This window comes from Oncorhynchus mykiss, chromosome 3 (assembly GCF_013265735.2).
Source record: "Oncorhynchus mykiss isolate Arlee chromosome 3, USDA_OmykA_1.1, whole genome shotgun sequence".
Lineage (NCBI taxonomy): Eukaryota > Metazoa > Chordata > Actinopteri > Salmoniformes > Salmonidae > Oncorhynchus > Oncorhynchus mykiss.
The window spans coordinates 1,921,246-1,939,994 of record NC_048567.1 but is presented as its reverse complement, the minus strand read 5'-3'; the positions used below and the strand labels follow the sequence as shown (position 1 = coordinate 1,939,994).

Below are 18,749 nucleotides of genomic sequence, written 5' to 3'. Positions count from 1 at the left end.
CCCCAGTGATGTACTGGGCCGGACGCACTACCCTCTGTAGTGCCTTGCCGTCAAAGGCCAAGCGATTGCCGTAGCAGGAAGTGATGCAACCAGTCAGCATGCTCTCGATGTTGCTACTGTAGAACCTTTTTGAGGATCTCAGGACCCAGGCCAAATCTTTTTAGTTTCCTGAGGGGGAATAGGCTTTGTCGTGCCCTCTTCACGACTGTCTTGGTGTGTTTGGACCATTCTAGTTTGTTGTTCATGTGGACACCAAGGAACTTGAAGCTCTCAACCTGCTCCACTACAGCCCCGTCGATGAGAATAGGGGCGTGCTCGGTTCTCATTTTCCTGCAGTCCACAATCATCTCCTTAGCCTTGGTTACGTTGAGGGATAGGTTGTTATTCTGGCACCACCCGGCCAGGTCTCTGACCTCCTCCCTATAGGCTGTCTTGTCATTGTCGGTTATCAGGCCTACCACTGTTGTCTCGTCCCTAACCGGGTTCCTATTCCTCGAAGCGGGTCACGATATAAGCTCTCCCAGGGTGTCAGACCCCTGCTCCGTGGCCTTGCTGGCTTGGCTGAGCTTATGGCTTCCCTTTGATAGGTGTGATGGTGGCATCCCCCTGGAGATCCGCATTCCTTGTGAATGCATTGCCTGGGTTTGAGCCACACGGAGAGGGCAGTGGAGTGCCTTACTGGATGCCTGTTTTGTGTGGTGGTCTCAGAGCACCTGGTGTGATTGGAGGCCATGTGCGAGTGGGTCGGCCAGGCACAGGCTGAGGATGAACTCCCTCCCTCAGGAGTGGTGCGCCAGCGAGCTGTTAGTCCCGCTACTGAGTCCAGTAGCGTGGCTGGAGCCACTGCAGGCAGAGCTCTTCTGCTGCCAGTCCTGGATGGGGGCAGGAGTCGGACCACTGGGACAAACTTGAACGGAGGGCGCATGCCCTGCGTCAGGAGGTTGATAGCTTCGATGGCAACAACAGCTGTTCCCTGTTGGCCAGTGATGGGCTGTTCCTGTGGAACGATGCTGGGACTGTTTACCTCTGTGAGCGGGGCTACCAGGCTGACGGGCCATCAGAAGCCGGCAGTGAGGCTTCATCGCCTCGAGAGGCTTTGAGGGGCCTACTCACTCAGGTAGCCTCTGCACTGGACATCAAACTAGTGGACATTTATGACTCTCCATTTGTCCCCATCTCTGCTGAGTTCCGTGAGGCCTTGCAGGAGAGCTGGGCCTCTGCCAGGGGGTGCTTCCCGACTCACAACAGAGACTGGACCAGGGAGTTATGTTGCAGGGTGCAGAGTCACTCTGCCTCCGGGAGTACCCAAGCATGGACACCATGATAGCTGCAATTGTCCTCCCGGACCGGGAGATTATAGTGCGGAACCCGCGGCTGAAGCCGGGACCCCCTCAGTCTTTGATGCGGACTTGAAAGCCACATGGGTCCCTCTGCTCTCTTGGCCGCCTTACTAACGCGGCCATGCTGCAGGGGGGCACAGAGGAGCTCCTCCGGGACGCGATGGAGGAGTCTCGCCTGCTTTCCCTGCTCCAGAGGGATGTGGCCTGCTCCAACGGACGGGCCATGGCGCAGGTGATTACCTCCCAGCACCATCTCTGGCTGGCCCAATCCCGTCTGCCAGCTGCTCTCCAGAACACATTTGCTACTCTCCCCATCACCCCAGGGCTGACGTTTGGCCCAGGGGTTAATGAAATTCTAGAGCAGACCGATGAGGTTCATAGGGACCGGAGACCCCCAGACGGTTCATGCCGCCTCCTCAGGCCCCCGGTTCAAAGCAGACGGACCGTTGCCACCCACCTGCACCTGAACAACGGTGACGGTGGGGTCCCTCTCTTGCCCCATCGCCTCGTGCTGAGGAACGACAGCGGGGAGGAGCACAGCGTGCGGTGGAGCAACAACCTGTCACCCTTTCACCGCCATAGGGATGTGCCTGGGCAACCCAGGCACTCGGGTCGCCAGAGAAGAGGCGGGCCCAGGCAGGATCCCTGACACACCCTTCCCTGGCCTCTGCCTCTTCTCCTGGTCTCAAAGGGGAAAGTGTAAGGTGTCTGTGGAGTCCCCATAGATGTTTTCCACAATGCTTGAGGAGTACTGACTCCAAATCCAGTGCCAGTCCCCATCCTTCATGTCACCACGGTGGCCGACCCCCTGAAGAAAACCGTGGCTGGAGATCAGCTCATTCCTGGACAAAGGTGCCATCCGCAGGAGCAAGACATCAGAACGGCTAGGTGGGGTTCTACTCCACTTATTTTGTGGTCCCCAAAAGAGATGGAGGGTTTCGACTGATCCTGGACCTCTGCAACCTCAATGGGTACTTGAAGGTACTGAGTTTCCACATGCTGTCCCCAGCCCATGTGTTGCATGCCTTGTCCAGGGACCAGTGGGTTTTGATGCTGGACCTGAGTAATGCTTACTTCCATGTTCCTGTTCACCCAGCTAATTGGCAGTCCCTTCGATTCGCTTTCGAAGGGAGGGCTTACGAATTCATGGTTCTTCCTTTCGGCCTCTCCTTGGCACCCCACACTTTCACAAAGTGCATGGACGCTGTCCTGGCACCTCTCGCGTCCCGAGCATTGTTAATCCTCCATTACCTGGACGATTGGCTGATTTGTGCCCAGATCAGGACCCAGGTCCTGTCAGACAGATGTGCTCCTTACCCATATCGGTGGGCTGGGCATTACTGTAAATGACAAGAGTCATCTGACACCCACTCAGAGGGTGGTCTTCGTTGGCCATGAGAGCACTCCTGCCCACCAGAAGGGTTCAGGCTATCTTATCTTGCCTCGACCACTTTCGGCAGGGGCGGGTGGTATCCACCCAAACCTGCCAACGCCGGCCTCGTTGTTGATTCCGCTGTGCTTGCTCCATCTCCGGCCTCTTCAACAGTGGTTAAACTCCCACCGGCTGCACCCGAAGCGTCACCACCAGCTGCGGGTGACCACACAGTGCCTCAGGGCATTGTTGAGGTGGCGCTGTCACTCCTTTCTCTCAGGTGGGGTGGAGATGTTGATGTGCCACCAGGAGCTGGTCAGCACAGACGCCTCCCAGATCGTCTGGGGCGGTTGTGACCAAGGGCAGGTCGGCAGTGGCTGGCAGAGCATCGTCTGCTTTTGGTGGCCCCATACTGGCCCAGATGACCCTGGTTCAGCCTTCTCCTGTCCATGTTGTCTGGGACACCTTGGCAACTTTCCCTGAGACCGGACCTGCTGTCTCAGGCCAGGGGAACTCTGTGGCATCCGAGGCCGCACCGCCTCAGTCTGTGGGCTTGGCCACTGAACGGCACCAATGGTCACTGTTAGGACTACAGGAGGGTGTAATGAACACCATGCAGAGCGCAACAGCACCGGCTACAACCGCAGAATACTAGTTGTGCTGGCGGTTGTTCTGATCACCAGTGGTGCCCGAGTCAAGGGGGTGCAGTATGTCCTCCAATACCTGCAGTCTCGCTTGGATGAGGGCTTAGCAGCATCTACACTGAGGGTATTTGGCAGCTACATCTGCCTGCCATGTGGGGTGGATGGACAAGCCAGTGGGGTGACATCCCTTGGTCTCCAGGTGGTTTGCCTGCGTCCAACTAGGACCTGCTCAATGGCGAGCTGGGATCGTGATGTGGTCTTGGCACGTTTGGCAAAGCTGCCTTTCGAACCGTTGGCGTCTGCTTCCCTGCAACACCTCCTCTATAAAGGTGGCTTTCTTGGTAGCGATTACTTCCAAGAAGAGGGTGGGTGAGCTCCATGCTCTTTCAATAAGTTCTGAGTGCTACTGGATGGACCCCCCGGGGTTGAGTATATCTCTCCGCCCCAACCATTCATTCCTCCTGAAGGTTATGTCAGACAGGCATGTGAACATCCCTTTTATCCTGAATGCTTACGACCCCCTGGCAGTGGCGGGGGGAGTCTGGGACTCCCTCTGGTATGCTGTGCCCTGTCAGGGCACTGGCTGCCTATGTGGAGCGGACACAGTCAGTGAGAACAACAGAGCAGCTCTTTTTCTGCTATGGTGAGAGAGTCCTCTGGGCCAGGCTATCAAAGCAGCGGCTCTCTCACTGGATTGTGGGTACGATTACGACAGCATACCAGCGGGCTGGCAGGCTAGTGCTGGCATCTGTGGTGGCATATTTAACACAAGGTGTGGTTGCGTCCTGGGCTCTACTGAGAGGAGTGCCCCTCGCTGATATCTGTGCTGCGTCCAGCTGGGCTTCCTGTTGTACTATCAGTTAAATGTGGCTCTTTCCTCTGCGGTTGGTTCAGGGGTCCTTGGTGTCGCCTCCCCTTCCGGGGACTGTGCCGAGACCCCCTTCCACATTGACGGCCCCTATGTCTCGGTCCCGCTCTGGGACTTCACCGCTGGCTGACCAGGTCCCTCTAGCACCGACTAAATCTGGTGCGGGTATACCAATATATTGGAGTGATCCAATATAGTAAAATATAACGAAGGTTACTTATATAACCAAGGTTATGTGAGCTATATGGATAACTCCAATCCTCTACGGTGCTAGAGGGACCTCAAATTATGTAGAGAATGTGTGTGGCGGCCATGGGGTCTATATATAGGGACTGACCCCAGCCGTGACACAGGCGTATACGGGAGTAAATCCTCACCTCGGATGTATCACTGCGCCGCGGAGGGATCCATGTAGCTCACATAACCGTGGTTACATACGTAACCTTTGTTTTTTCATTAAGACATACATGAAATGAGTTGCAAAATGAATAGGAAATATAGTCAAGACGTTGACAAGGTTATTTATATATATTTTTTATGATTTTTAATTGAAATAATAGTATCCGTAAAGTTCGTAGAAACATGTCAAACAATGTTTATAATCAATCCTCAGGTTGTTTTTAGCCTAAATTAATTGATAATATTTCAACCGAACAATAGCGTCGTCAATATAAAAAAACAAGGCGCGCTCTCGGGATTGCGCACCCAAACCGGTTGGGGACTTTCCACTGGCCTCTCATTGAAACTGCTCATTCTCCCTAATTTTTCAGAATAAAGGCCTGAAACAATGTCTAAAGACTGTTCACAGCTAGTGGAAGCCATAGGGAATGCAATCTGGGTCATAACCATTGGATAGGCTTTAAATGGAACAGCCATTTCAAAATAATAGCACTTCCTGGATGGATTTTCCTCAGGTTTTCGCCCGCCATTTCAGTTCTGTTATACTCAGACATTTTAACAGTTTTGGAAACTTTAGAGGGTTTTCTATCCAAATTTACCAATTATATGCATATCCTAGCTTCTGGGCCTGAGTAGCAGGCAGTTTACTTTGGGCATGCTTTTCATCCAAAATTCCGAATGCTGCCCCATATCCTAAAAAAGTTCATCAGGACAATAGTTTTCATCTGTGCTAACATAATTGCAAAAGGGTTTTCTAATGATCAATTAGCCTTTTTTAAAATTATAAACTTGGATTAGCTAATACAACGTGCCATTGGAACACAGGAGTGATGGTTGCTGATAATGGGCATCTGTACGCCTATGTAGATATTCCATTGAAAATCAGCCGTTTCCAGCTACAATAGTCATTTCCAACATTAACAATATCTACGCTGTATTTTTTAAAATCAATTTGATATTTTAATGGATGAAAATGTAGCTTTTCTTTCGAAAAACAAGGACATTTCTGAGTGACCCCAAACTTTTGAACGGTAGTGTACTTTGTACAATAGCATACTTTTTTTCACTGTTGAAGTTAGTGTAGGCTAGTTACGGTATGTAGCCCAGTTAGTGTAGGCTAGTTACGGTATGTAGCCCAGTTAGTGTAGGCTAGTTACGGTATGTAGCCCAGTTAGTGTAGGCTAGTTACGGTATGTAGCCCAGTTAGTGTAGAATAGTTAGAGTTATAAATATCCAGCTGTCATCTGAAGTATCCAAGCCATAACAATGTATAAAAGAGTACAATTAAAATCAAATGTATCCATACTAGCTGAGTATGAAACAGCTATAACGCTTCTTGGCTCTTCCCTACAGGACAATGAGAAGCGGACACCGTTGCATGCCGCTGCCTATCTAGGAGATGCAGAAATTCTAGAGCTACTCATACTATCAGGTACGGTTATCATTGAAGAGAAGGATTACGCTGACTTCTGTTTTGATGCTTGTGTTTGAATGTGACCGTTTCCCTCATACTTACCATTAAGATCTTATGTGCAGTCGATGTATTTACAAAAATCAAGGCATTATATTGAAGGACATTGAAAGCTGAAATGTCCCAATTTTAACTTGATTAGTGAAGTATCAAGATTTGTATTTGTCGCACCTGTTCCTCCCAAATGTCCTCGTGATTTTGGTTGCACCTCGTCTCACGTTGGCTGAGCTCCTTCTACTCCTCTCCACTCAGTGACATGACATTTTCTTCAGACTGTTACTGTGTAATGAAAGTCCAATTCCCAGAATAGCTCTCTACAAGAGGCTTTGTGTGCGTTCTAAATGGCACACTATTCCCTATATAGTGCACTACTTTTGACCTGCGCCCTATGGGTAGGCCTATGGGACCTGGTCAGAAGTAGTGCACTATAAAGGCATTAGGGTGTTGTTGTGGACACATCCTTTCTGTGCTCCAGCTATTTAAGATGTTGCCTTTATTAACCCCAGTGGCCTAACTAACCCACGTCCCCGTCTCCCCCGTCCCCCTTTGTCGGTCTGTGTCCCCCGTCGGCCTGTCACCTGTCTTTCTGTCTGTGTCCCAGGAGCCAGAGTAAATGCCAAAGACAACAAGTGGCTCACTCCTCTGCACCGGGCCGTGGCTTCCTGCAGTGAGGTACGTGTACTGATAGACACACCTGTGCATATGTGTTTTACTGTTAAGTGTTGTGATTTTAAAAGGCACTTTAAACAAAGTTGAACATGATTTGAACTGTGCTCTTGTAGGAGGCAGTCCAGGTGCTATTGAAACACTCTGCTGATGTGAACGCCAGGGACAAGAACTGGCAAACGCCGCTCCACATCGCTGCGGCCAATAAGGCGGTCCGCTGTGCCGAGGCCCTGGTCCCTCTCCTCAGCAATGTGAACGTGTCGGACCGGGCCGGGCGCACGGCGCTGCACCATGCAGCCTTCAGCGGACACCTGGAGGTTAGCAATTAGCATGGACATGATTACACACTGTAGTCTACACTTTATACCTGTCCTATCCCCAGGTTTATGGTGCATCCGATTAGCTACGTTGGTTGTATGTAGGGCTGTGACAGTAATTGGATAACCGTGACAGTTTTGGATGAAGACCACCATGAAAATAAAATCACCGTCAAAAACGGCAACATGTTTTTATCAACTTTATTTTGATGGAGATGTACTTTACCCATAGCAGCAGTGGTAACTATTTATTATTGTTTTGCTGACTTAGTCCATCTATTAAACTGTATACATCTCTTCTCCAATTATATTTTGATGCGCCACAATCAGCAGATCTGCTCTATGTGCTGATAGGAGAGAATATTTTGAAGGTCAATTCAGTTCATTGGGGGGGGTGGTGATGGGGAAACGTGAGGACCGGGGGCTAACTATAGATCTATCACCTACAGGCTGGGAGTGGGTGGGTAGCCTCTGCCCTTCACCTCTGACCTTTCTCATTGTTACAGTAGGTTGGAGGAGTAAGGTGAAAAAGATGGCTCTCATTGCAACAACAAAAAAGCATACCATCACCTTTTTGGGCACATTTCAGTTTCAAACCTAATGACGATGGAGACCCAGATGACTTGGACCAGCCTGTTTGCAGAATATGCGCAAAACCCATAGGCTAACATAGTTTGGAAAGCAATTGGCTATTGCTTCAAAGAAAAGACTAATCTGTCTTTTAGTTATCAAGATTCTGAACTTTAATTGAGCAAACAGTATTTTTGGCGTCGGCTATATCCCCGGTGAGTGTGCTTATTCACTTTCTTTATCCCTGGGTCAGTGCCACTTGAAAGTCATATTGAACAAGATTCTGCTAATCTCTTTAGTTGTATAAAGTGTAGTAGAATTGCATGATAAAAAATGACTTTTCCCATGAAAAGAAACATATCTGATAAAGCCTAGCCTTACTCCACCACACGTTGCATTGAACAGACGTTTTTTTTGCGAACAGTGATTGAGTTATATTATTAGCCTAAATGATGACTATCCAATTTACTAATCACATTAACAACAATGTCATGATGCATAGAATGCTTTATATATTCATGGTGAAAATTAGCTTCCCCTTAACTTGAGACTCGCGCGCCTATGAGCAATGCAGTTAGGCCTAAACACTAATGTTTTCTTTTGCTAATGTTTCCTCCGTCCGTCTGCTGTCAGTTATATCGATGACTGTGTACATACAGCACACCAATCACCGACACCGGAAGTCCCATGACCGTCACAGCCCTAGTTGTATGCTTGAGTTTGTTCAAGAGAGGCTTTGACGCCAGATTTGAGTAGATTTTGCTTTAGTTATCCTCAGCCTGTGTTTTGTTTCTCTCCTTTTCCTGTTAGATGGTGAGGCTGCTTCTCTCCAGAGGAGCCAACATTAATGCTTTTGACAAGAAGGACCGCCGAGCAATCCACTGGGCTGCTTACATGGGTAATGAGTTGACCACATCATTTACATTCTGACTAATGTGACGGAGTCCATCCAAATCATCTTGGCTCCTGGACTCTGTCCAGGCATTTCAAGGCTGCGTTGAAACAATGACTGGTAAATGATCCAAGACCAGCTCAGTTAGTCCCCACCGTTGTGACAATGAGTCGTCATAATTCTGCATCAAATGTACGTGATCTTAGGGGCATTGGCAAACACGATGTAAGTAAATTAATTGATGTACCCCTAATTGCACCCGACTACATCTGTTTATCCTACAGCTATTGTATGCAGTAATCATGAGCCCCTATAAACCAGAGTTTCACTGTTAGCACTGAGATAGTGTGCAATAGTAGGAAGCCCAATTTATGCAGCTCACCCTGCACTATCAGCTCCAATGTAAATAGCATGAGTAAGTCTACCTCTGATAAGCATTAAAAACAATCAAGCAAAAAATAAAAATTATAAATAGCCCACATTAACATATGTAGCCTAAGAAACAAGGTCCATGGAGTCAATAACTTGCTTGTAATAGATGACATTCATGTTCTGACTCTCTGGAACTCACTTCGATAATACCTTTGATGATACAGTAGTAGCAATACATGGTTATAACATTTACCGAAAAGACAGAAATGCCAACAGAGGTGGTGTTGCAGTCTATATTCAGAACCATATTCCTGTAAATCTTAGAGACGATCTAATGTTAAATACTGTTGAAGTAATATGGCTACAGGTTAATCTGCCTCACCTAAAGCCCATTCTTGTGGGAAGCTGCTATAGACCACCAAGTGCTAACAGTCAGTATCTGGATAATGTATGTGATATCAACAGAGAAGTATATTTTCTGGGTGATTTAAATATTGACTGGCTATCATCAAGCTTGGGGCGACAGGTAGCCTAGTGGTTAGAGCGTTGGACTAGTAACCAAAAGGTTACCTGATTTCCGTCATCATGAAGTGCTTTGAGAGACTAGTCAAGGACCATATCACCTCCACCCTACCTGACCTGTGCATCAAAGCAGGGACCGAGAGACCGAAAAACAGCTTCTATCTCAAGGACATCAGACTGTTAAACAGCCACCACGAACATTGAGTGGCTGCTACCAACATACTGCATCAACTCCAGCCACTTTAATAATGGAAACAATGTATCACAAGCCACTTTAAACAATGCCACTTAATATAATGTTTACATACCCTACATTACTCATCTCATATGTATATACTGTATTCTATACCATCTACTGCATCTTGCCTATGCCGTTCTGTACCATCACTCATTCATACATTTTTATGTACATATTCTTTATCCCTTTACACTTGTGTGTATAAGGTAGTTGTTGTGAAATTGTTAGGTTAGATTACTTGTTGGTTATTACTGCATTGTCGGAACTAGATGCACAAGCATTTCGCTCCACTCGCATTAACATCTACTAACCATGTGTATGTGACAAATAAAATTTGTTGATTGTGGGGGCTGTCTTGTTAGACTTCAGTTCAGCTTTTGACATTATTGATCATATTCTGCTGCTGTAGAAACGGATGTGTTATGGCTTTATACCCCCTGCTATAATGTGGATAAGGAGTTACTTGTTTAACAGAACACAGGGTGTTCTTTAATGGAAGCCTATCAAATATAATCCAGTTAGAATCAGGAATTCCCCAGGGTAGCTGTTTAGGCCCCTTGCTGTTTTTATTTTTATTTTTATTTTTTACTAACGACATGCCACTGACTGAGTAAAGCCAGAGTGTCTATATGCGGATTACTCAACACTACACACGTCAGCTACTACAGCGACTGAAATGACTGCAACACTCAACAAAGAGCTGCAGTTTCAGTGGTTGGCTAGGAATAAGTTAGCCCTAAATATTTCTAACTAAAAGTATTTTATTTGGAACAAAACAAAAAAACTAAACTGAATCTTGTAATAAATAATGTGGAAATTGAGCAAGTTGAGATGACTAAACTGCTTGGAGTAACACTAGATTGTAAACTGTCATGGTCAAAACATATTGATGCAGTAGTAGCTAAGATGGGGAGAAGTCTGTCTCTAATAAAGCGATGCTCTGCCTTAGCAACACTATCAACAAGGCAGGACCTACAGGCCCTAGTTTTGTCGCACCTTGACTACTATTCAGTCGTGTGGTCAGGTGCCACAAAAAAGGACTTAGGAAAATTGCAATTGGTTCAGAACAGGGCAGCACAGCTGGCTCTTGGAGGTACACAGAGTGCTAATATGAATAATATGCATTTCAATCTCTCCTGGCTGAAAGTGGAGGAGTGACTTCATCACTACTTTTAGTTATGAGAGGTATTGACATGTTGAATGCACTGAGCTGTCTTGTCTAAACTGCTGGCACACAGCTCGGACACCTATGCATACCCCACAAGACATGCCACAAGCGGTCTCTTCACAGTCCCCAAGTCCAGAACAGACTATGGGAGGCACACAGTACTGCATAGTGCCATGACTACATGGAACTCTATTCCACATCAAGTAACTGACATAAGCAGTAAAATTTGATTGAAAAAAAACTGATTAAAAAAACACCTTATGGAACAGCGGTGACTGTGAAGCAACACAAACATTGGCACTGATGCATGCGCACACACATACATATGGCACTATACAGTTGTGGCCAAAAGTTTTGAGAATGACACAAATATTAATTTCCACAAAGTTTGGTGCTTCAGTGTCTTTAGATATTTTTGTCAGATGTTACTATGGAATACTGAAGTATAATTACAAGCATTTCATAAGTGTCAATGGCTTCTATTGACAATTACATGAAGTTGATGCAAAGAGTCAATATTTGCAGTGTTGACCCTTCTTTTTCAAGACCACTGCAATCCGCCCTGGCATGCTGTCAATTAACTTCTGGGCCACATCCTGACTGATGGCAGCCCATTCTTGCATAATCAATGCTTGGAGTTTGTCAGAATTTGTGGGTTTTTGTTTGTCCACCTGCCTCTTGAGGATTGACCACAAGTTCTCAATGGGATTAAGGTCTGGGGGGTTTCCTGGCCATGGACCCAAAATATCAATGTTTTGTTCCCTGAGCCACTTAGTTATCACTTTTGACTTATGGCAAGGTGCCCCATCATCCTGGAAAAGGCATTGTTCGTTACCAAACTATTCCTGGATGGTTGGGAGAAGTTGCTCTTGGAGGATGTGTTGGTAGCATTCTTTATTCATGGCTGTGTTCTTAGGCAAAATTGTGAGTGAGCCCACTCCCTTTGCTGAGAAGCAACCCCACACATGAATGGTCTCAGGATGCTTTACTGTTGGCATGACACAGGACTGGTGGTAGCGCTCACCTTGTCTTCTCCGGACAAGCTTTTTTCCGGATGCCCCAAACAATTGGAAAGGGGATTCATCAGAGAAAATGACTTTACCCCAGTCCTCAGCAGTCCAATCCCTGTACCTTTTGAAGAATATCAGTGTATATATAGTATATACCTGATGCTTTTCCAGGAGAGAAGTGTCTTCTTTGCTGCCCTTCTTGGCACCAGGCCATCCTCTGAAAATCTTCGCCTCACTGTGCATGCAGACGCACTCACACCTGCCTGCTGCCATTCCTGAGCAAGCTCTGTACTGGTGGTGCCCCGATCCCGCAGCTGAATCAACTTTAGGAGATTGTCCTGGCGCTTGCTGGACTTTCTTGGGCGCCCTGAAGCCTTTTTGTTACAACAATTGAACCGCTCTCCTTGAAGTTCTTGATGATCCAAAAAATTGTTGATTTAGGTGCAATCCTACTGGCAGCAATATCCTTGCCTGTGAAGCCCTTTTTGTGCAATGCAATGATGACGGCACGTGTTTCCTTGCAGGTAACCATGGTTGACAGCGGAAGAACAATGATTCCAAGCACCAGCCTCCTTTTGAAGCTTCCAGTCTGTTATTCGAACTCAATCAGTATGACAGACTAATCTCCAGCCTTGTCCTCGTCAACACTCACACCTGTGTTAACGAGAGAATCACTGACATGATGTCAGCTGGTCCTTTTGTGGCAGGGCTGAAATGCTGTGGAAATGTTTTTGGGGGATTCAGTTCATTTGCATAGCAAAGAGGGACTTTGCAATTAATTGCAATTCATCTGATCACTCTTCATACCATTCTGGAGTATGTGCAAATTGCCATCACACAAACTGAGGCAGCAGACTTGGTGAAAATTAATATTTGTGTCATTTTCAAAACTTTTGGCCACGACTGTACATACACATGGATTTAGTACTGTAGATGTGTAGTAGTGGTGGAGTAGGGGCCTGAGAGCACACAATGTGTTGTGACATCTGAGAATCAAATGTTTGAAAATTGTATAAACTTTGGCAGCAGCTAATGGGGATCCATAATAAATACAAATGTCCTTATCCCAGTGAGTGAATGAATTGGCTGTGTGATAGCCTCACCGCTCAGATGTATGGTCCACCTCTAGTGTGTTATGTCAGAATGATGGATTAAGTATGTTGATAAGATGGTTTCAGTTAAACTAACATGTGGTGCTGTGTACCACTGTAAACGCCTCTGTTTCTCTCTTTTCTCTCTCGCTCTGTCTCACACTCTCTCTTCCCCCCCATAGGGCACATTGAGGTGGTGAAACTGCTGGCCTCTCATGGATCAGAGGTGTCCTGTAAAGACAAGAAGGCCTACACCCCTCTCCACTCTGCAGCCTCCAGCGGCATGATCAGTGTGGTCAAGTACCTCCTGGACCTTGGGGTGGATGTGAGTCAATGCCCGCATTCAACTGTGTAGTCACTGTTCAATTACAACTCCACGAAAAGACAGAGCTCTAGTGTGTTGTAGAATGATTTCCTTTGGACCCAGTGTGTCGGGTCAGGGGTTTTTCCTAACCAAGTGACCTGATCAGAAATGTTTTGTTCTATCCCCCCTTCTCTCTACCCACTCTCCTCCCTCTTCTCCCTCCAGATAAATGAGCCCAATGGGTACGGTAACACTCCCCTCCACGTGGCGTGCTACAACGGCCAGGACGTGGTGGTAAATGAGCTGATCGAGTGCGGCGCCAACGTGAACCAGGTGAACGAGAAGGGTTTCGCCCCGCTCCACTTCACGGCCGCCTCGCGCCACGGGGCGCTCTGCCTGGAGCTGCTGGTGGGCAACGGGGCCCACGTCAACATCAAGGTGACGAGACAGGATGATCAACTGTCTGTACCAAATGACACTCTGTTCCCTATGTAGTGCACTACCATTGACCAGGGCCCACAGAGTAAGAAGCTGTGATGACACCACTGCATCCCAAATGGCACCCTATTTCCTTTATAGTGCACTACTTTTGACCAGGGCCCACAGAGTAAGAAGCTGTGATGACACCACTGCATCCCAAATGGCACCCTATTCCTTTTATAGTGCACTACTTTGGGTCACTGATGCAGCACACGGCTTAGTAGACTTGGACCAAATACATTCAGATACCAATGGATTAATCTTAACAATACAAACTAAATGCAATAAAGCACACCTCCACCTGTGGTCAGCAGCACAGACTGCAGTGTGAACCATCTGTCTCTCGCTCTCTGCAGAGTAAAGATGGAAAGACCCCCCTCCACATGACGGCCATCCACGGACGCTTCTCCAGATCTCAAGCCATCATCCAGAATGGTGAGTCTCTGAATGCTCTCAACAGAATATACACTGCTCAAAAAAATAAAGGGAACACTAAAATAACACATCCTAGATCTGAATGAATGAAATATTCTTATTAAATACTTCTTTACATAGTTGAATGTGCTGACAACAAAATCACACAAATGATCAATGGAAATCAAATTTATCAACCCATGGAGGTCTGGATTTGGAGTCACACTCAAAATTAAAGTGGAAAACCACACTACAGGCTGATCCAACTTTGATGTAATGTCCTTAAAACAAGTCAAAATGAGGCTCGGTAGTGTGTGTGGCCTCCACGTGCCTGTATGACCTCCCTACAACGCTTGGGCATGCTCCTGATGAGGTGGCGGATGGTCTCCTGAGGGATCTCCTCCCAGACTTGGACTAAAGCATCCGCCAACTCCTGGACAATCTGGTGCAATGGTGGATGGAGCGAGACATGATGTCCCAGATGTGCTCAATTGGATTCAGGTCTGGGGAACGGGCGGGCCAGTCCATAGCATCAATGCCTTCCTCTTGCAGGAACTGCTGACACACTCCAGCCACATGAGGTCTAGCATTGTCTTGCATTAGGAGAAACCCAGGGCCAACCGCACCAGCATATGGTCTCACAAGGGGTCCCCCAAGAAATGCCACCCCACACCATGACTGACCCACCGCCAAACCGGTCATGCTGGAGGATGTTGCAGGCAGCAGAACGTTCTCCATGGCGTCTCCAGACTGTCACGTCTGTCACATGTGCTCAGTGTGAACCTGCTTTCATCTGTGAAGAGCACAGGGCGCCAGTGGCGAATTTGCCAATCTTGGTGTTCTCTGGCAAATGCCAAACGTCCTGCACGGTGTTGGGCTGTAAGCACAACCCCCACCTGTGGACGTCAGGCCCTCATACCACCCTCATGGAGTCTGTTTCTGACCGTTTGAGCAGACACATGCACATTTGTGGCCTGCTAGAGGTCATTTTGCAGGGCTCTGGCAGTGCTCCTCCTGCTCCTCCTTGCACAAAGGCGAAGGTAGCGGTCCTGCTGCTGGGTTGTTGCCCTCCTACGGCCTCCTCCACGTCTCCGGATGTACTGGCCTGTCTCCTGGTAGCGCCTCCATGCTCTGGACACTACGCTGACAGACACAGCAAACCTTCTTGCCACAGCTCGAACGTGCCATCCTGGATGAGCTGCACTACCTGAGCCACTTGTGTGGGTTGTAGACTCTCATGCTACCACTAGAGTGAAAGCACCACCAGCATTCAAAAGTGACCAAAACATCAGCCAGGAAGCATAGGAACTGAGAAGTGGTCTGGTCACCACCTGCAGAACCACTCCTTTATTGGGGGTGTCTTCCTAATTGCCTATAATTTCCACCTGTTATCTATTCCATTTGCACAACAGCATGTGAAATGTATTGTCAATCAGTGTTGCTTCCTAAGTGGACAGTTTGATTTCACAGAAGTGTGATTGACTTGGAGTTACATTGTGGTGTTTAAGTGTTCCCTTTGTTTTTTTTGAGCAGTGTATATATGAACCAGTAGGCTCTTCAGCATCTTGTCTTTTGTCTTCAAACCATGATACACTGGCACAGAGCAATGTTACTGCAACGTGGTTGAACATTTAGCTACGTGATGCCTCTAGGGTCAAGTGGTTGATTGTGTGTGTGTATTAGGTGCTGAGATCGACTGTGAAGATAAGAATGGAAACACACCCCTGCACATCTCTGCTCGCTACGGCCACGAGTTACTCATCAATACACTCATCACGAACGGTGCTGACACAGCCAAGTAAGAGAACACACAGTTTCCAGCAATACTGCAACATGCATCTGCAATTCTGTCATCGACCGAATTCCCACTTGGAGACTCTCTGCTCAACACATGAAATCGCCTCCATTGTGGTGTGTGGGTGGTTGATAGACTGGGCATTGCAGTATGCAGTAGGGTTTAATGAGGACTGTGATGTGCTGCTTTTTCTAAACTCAGCTGAATTAACTGGAAGTCGCTCTGAATAAGAGTGCTCAAAGTATAAAATGTTGTTGCAGACGAGGCGTCCATGGGATGTTCCCCCTCCACCTGGCTGCTCTCAGTGGTTTCTCTGACTGCTGTCGAAAGCTCCTCTCATCAGGCTTTGATATAGACACCCCTGACGACTTTGGAAGAACCTGTTTACATGCTGCAGCAGCTGGAGGGTGAGTGGACTGGTCTAGGCTTTACACCAAGGAATATGTAGTTCATGACCTGGAAAACCATCTCCTCCTGCAGTATCATTTCTGTATAATGTGGCTCCATGTTATGGTGGTATTGACTAAAATGTCTTCATCTTCCTGAAAGAGAAGAGAAACCTGCACACTGCTCTTGCTAGTATCACTGTTTTTATCCTAGCTTTTATTAGCCTTAATAAAAACAGTGATGCTAGCAAGAGCAGTGTACAGGTTTCTCTTTTCTTTCAGGTTCTCTCATTGTTAACATGCACCTGATAGCTCAGAGGGCCTTTCTAAACTTGATATCTTGTTACCAGGAACCTGGACTGTCTGAATCTGCTGCTCAACACAGGGGCAGACTTCAACAGAAAGGACAGCTTCGGAAGGTCTGTCTGTGGCATCAAATAACTTTCATATTTGTTCTTTATGATAATGGGGAATATTGGGATATATTGTTTTGCATCTCCAATCAGCTGTTTCTGTTGACTGTTTGTGTTCTTCTAGGAGTCCTCTGCATTATGCAGCAGCCAACTGTAACTACCAGTGTCTGTTTGCCTTGGTGGGGTCTGGGGCCAGTGTGAACGACCTGGATAAGAGGGGCTGCACCCCGCTCCACTACGCTGCTGCCTCCGATACAGACGGAAAGTACGTCTCACACTCCTCTTACTGTTGTGGTGCCGTGACCTTTCACATTTCACTGTAGTCTGGAGAGTATGTTGAGTGTTTGAATGCACGCTAGTGTTCAATCGGCAGTGTGAAAGCTTGGCCACGTCTCCTTTGGAAAAGTGTCTCTGCTTGATTATCTGTCTGTCTTGATGTTGGTGTAATGATTAGTGAACTCTTGACCTCTAGGTGTCTGGAGTATTTGCTGCGAAACGATGCTAACCCAGGGATCCGGGACAATCAGGGCTACAATGCAGTGCATTACGCGTCTGCATACGGACACCGCCTCTGTCTGGAGCTGGTGAGTCAGAACCACAGGATACTAGATGCCCTGCATCCACACCATTTTCACTGCGTCCCAAATGGCTGTGGGGCCCATAGGGCTCTGGTCAAAAGTAGTGCACTATATAGGGAATAGGCTGCCATTTGGGACACAATCATTGATATTCAGTAGGTTTTAAGGTGTGGTTGCATGTTTGTCGTCACTCTTGATGTTCTTTTTCCAGATTGCAAGTGAAACACCTTTAGATGTGGTAAGTGCCAGTTGGTAACTTTTCCTCACACTTGCTTGTTTAAGGTATGGATGCAACACCCCAGTATGTCTGCAGAGGCTGGTCACTGAGATTTACCATGTTACACATGCTACTAGACTAACCTTCCAAGTAAATATGTTACAAGTCTGAACTGGCCGTTCATGTCTTTCCTCAGCTAATGGAAACCTCAGGGACAGACATCCTGAACGACTCTGATGTCAGAGCTCCCATCAGCCCTCTACACCTCGCTGTGAGTAAAGCCTACCTGCTCCTGTAGTGGTCTCCATATGACAAATGGCACCCTATTCCCTATTTAGTACACTACGTTTGACCAGATCCTTATAGGCCCTGATCAAAAGTAGTTCACTACATAGGGAATAGGGTGCTATCTATTATGTAGGCTATCTAGGATGCAAGCATGGTGTAGATTTTCCACAGGAAGTTGACTGTCCAGACAGACTCACACACCATATTCCGATCTATTCCTGATTAGTGTAAAATACATGCATATTCTACACAGTGATGATGAGGATGATTTCCTTATTTTGCCATTTGAGTTAATCAACCTCAGAAGAGAAGTAGAGTTTTTGTTTCTCAATCCCACGCTTGGCAGGAACCTCCGATGTTGATGCTGGGCGGGAGCAAAAATGGGCTCCCGATTGAAAGACTCTGGTCTACTTTAGAGGTCTAGCACTGTATTTCTGTTCAGGCGTACCACGGGTCTACTCTAGGACATTGATTATATTAAGAGTGAATATCTATTCAGGCGTACCCCTGGACTTTGCTTGCGACTGTGTTTGTGTTTCTATTCAGGCGTACCACGGTCACCACCATGCTATGGAGGTCCTGGTTCAGTCTCTGCTGGATCTAGACGTGAGGGACAGCCAGGGGCGCACCCCTCTGGACCTGGCTGCCTTTAAAGGCCATGTGGAGTGTGTTGACGTCCTCATCAACCAGGGAGCCTCCATCCTGGTTAAAGACTTCACTCTGAAGAGGACCCCCATCCACGCTGCAGGTAGACATAAGGATATCACATAGAGCTTCTGTAATTAAAAAGTTTTCCTGACCAAGATGGCCATTTGTTTGGTCATGTTGCTAGGACGACGTTACATGGTATAGTGTGAAAATGCCCACTAGACACTGATCTAAGGTCATTTTTTTGTCATGCTCTCCACTAATTATTGAGGATCTAGGGAGGGTA

The 18,749-nt window shown here is 47.2% G+C and overlaps 1 protein-coding gene across 3 annotated transcripts in view; it reads left to right on the top strand.

Moving 5' to 3' along the window:
- LOC110516567 (serine/threonine-protein phosphatase 6 regulatory ankyrin repeat subunit A) overlaps positions 1 to 18,749 on the top strand; it is a 36,793-nt gene that overhangs the window by 13,369 nt on the left and 4,675 nt on the right. For 2 of the 3 annotated variants that reach the window (XM_036965532.1, XM_036965525.1), the window contains exons 3-17: positions 5,977 to 6,055; positions 6,696 to 6,766; positions 6,877 to 7,077; positions 8,458 to 8,545; positions 13,123 to 13,265; positions 13,470 to 13,682; positions 14,081 to 14,159; positions 15,822 to 15,936; positions 16,194 to 16,340; positions 16,670 to 16,738; positions 16,857 to 16,997; positions 17,205 to 17,316; positions 17,522 to 17,548; positions 17,724 to 17,798; positions 18,362 to 18,563. In XM_036965532.1, the coding sequence (XP_036821427.1) occupies positions 8,458 to 8,545; positions 13,123 to 13,265; positions 13,470 to 13,682; positions 14,081 to 14,159; positions 15,822 to 15,936; positions 16,194 to 16,340; positions 16,670 to 16,738; positions 16,857 to 16,997; positions 17,205 to 17,316; positions 17,522 to 17,548; positions 17,724 to 17,798; positions 18,362 to 18,563 (1,411 nt within the window). In that variant the 5' untranslated portion in view covers positions 5,977 to 6,055; positions 6,696 to 6,766; positions 6,877 to 7,077. The remainder of the gene's footprint in view (positions 1 to 5,976; positions 6,056 to 6,695; positions 6,767 to 6,876; positions 7,078 to 8,457; positions 8,546 to 13,122; positions 13,266 to 13,469; positions 13,683 to 14,080; positions 14,160 to 15,821; positions 15,937 to 16,193; positions 16,341 to 16,669; positions 16,739 to 16,856; positions 16,998 to 17,204; positions 17,317 to 17,521; positions 17,549 to 17,723; positions 17,799 to 18,361; positions 18,564 to 18,749) is intronic. The other variant, XM_036965528.1, reaches the window with a different exon arrangement.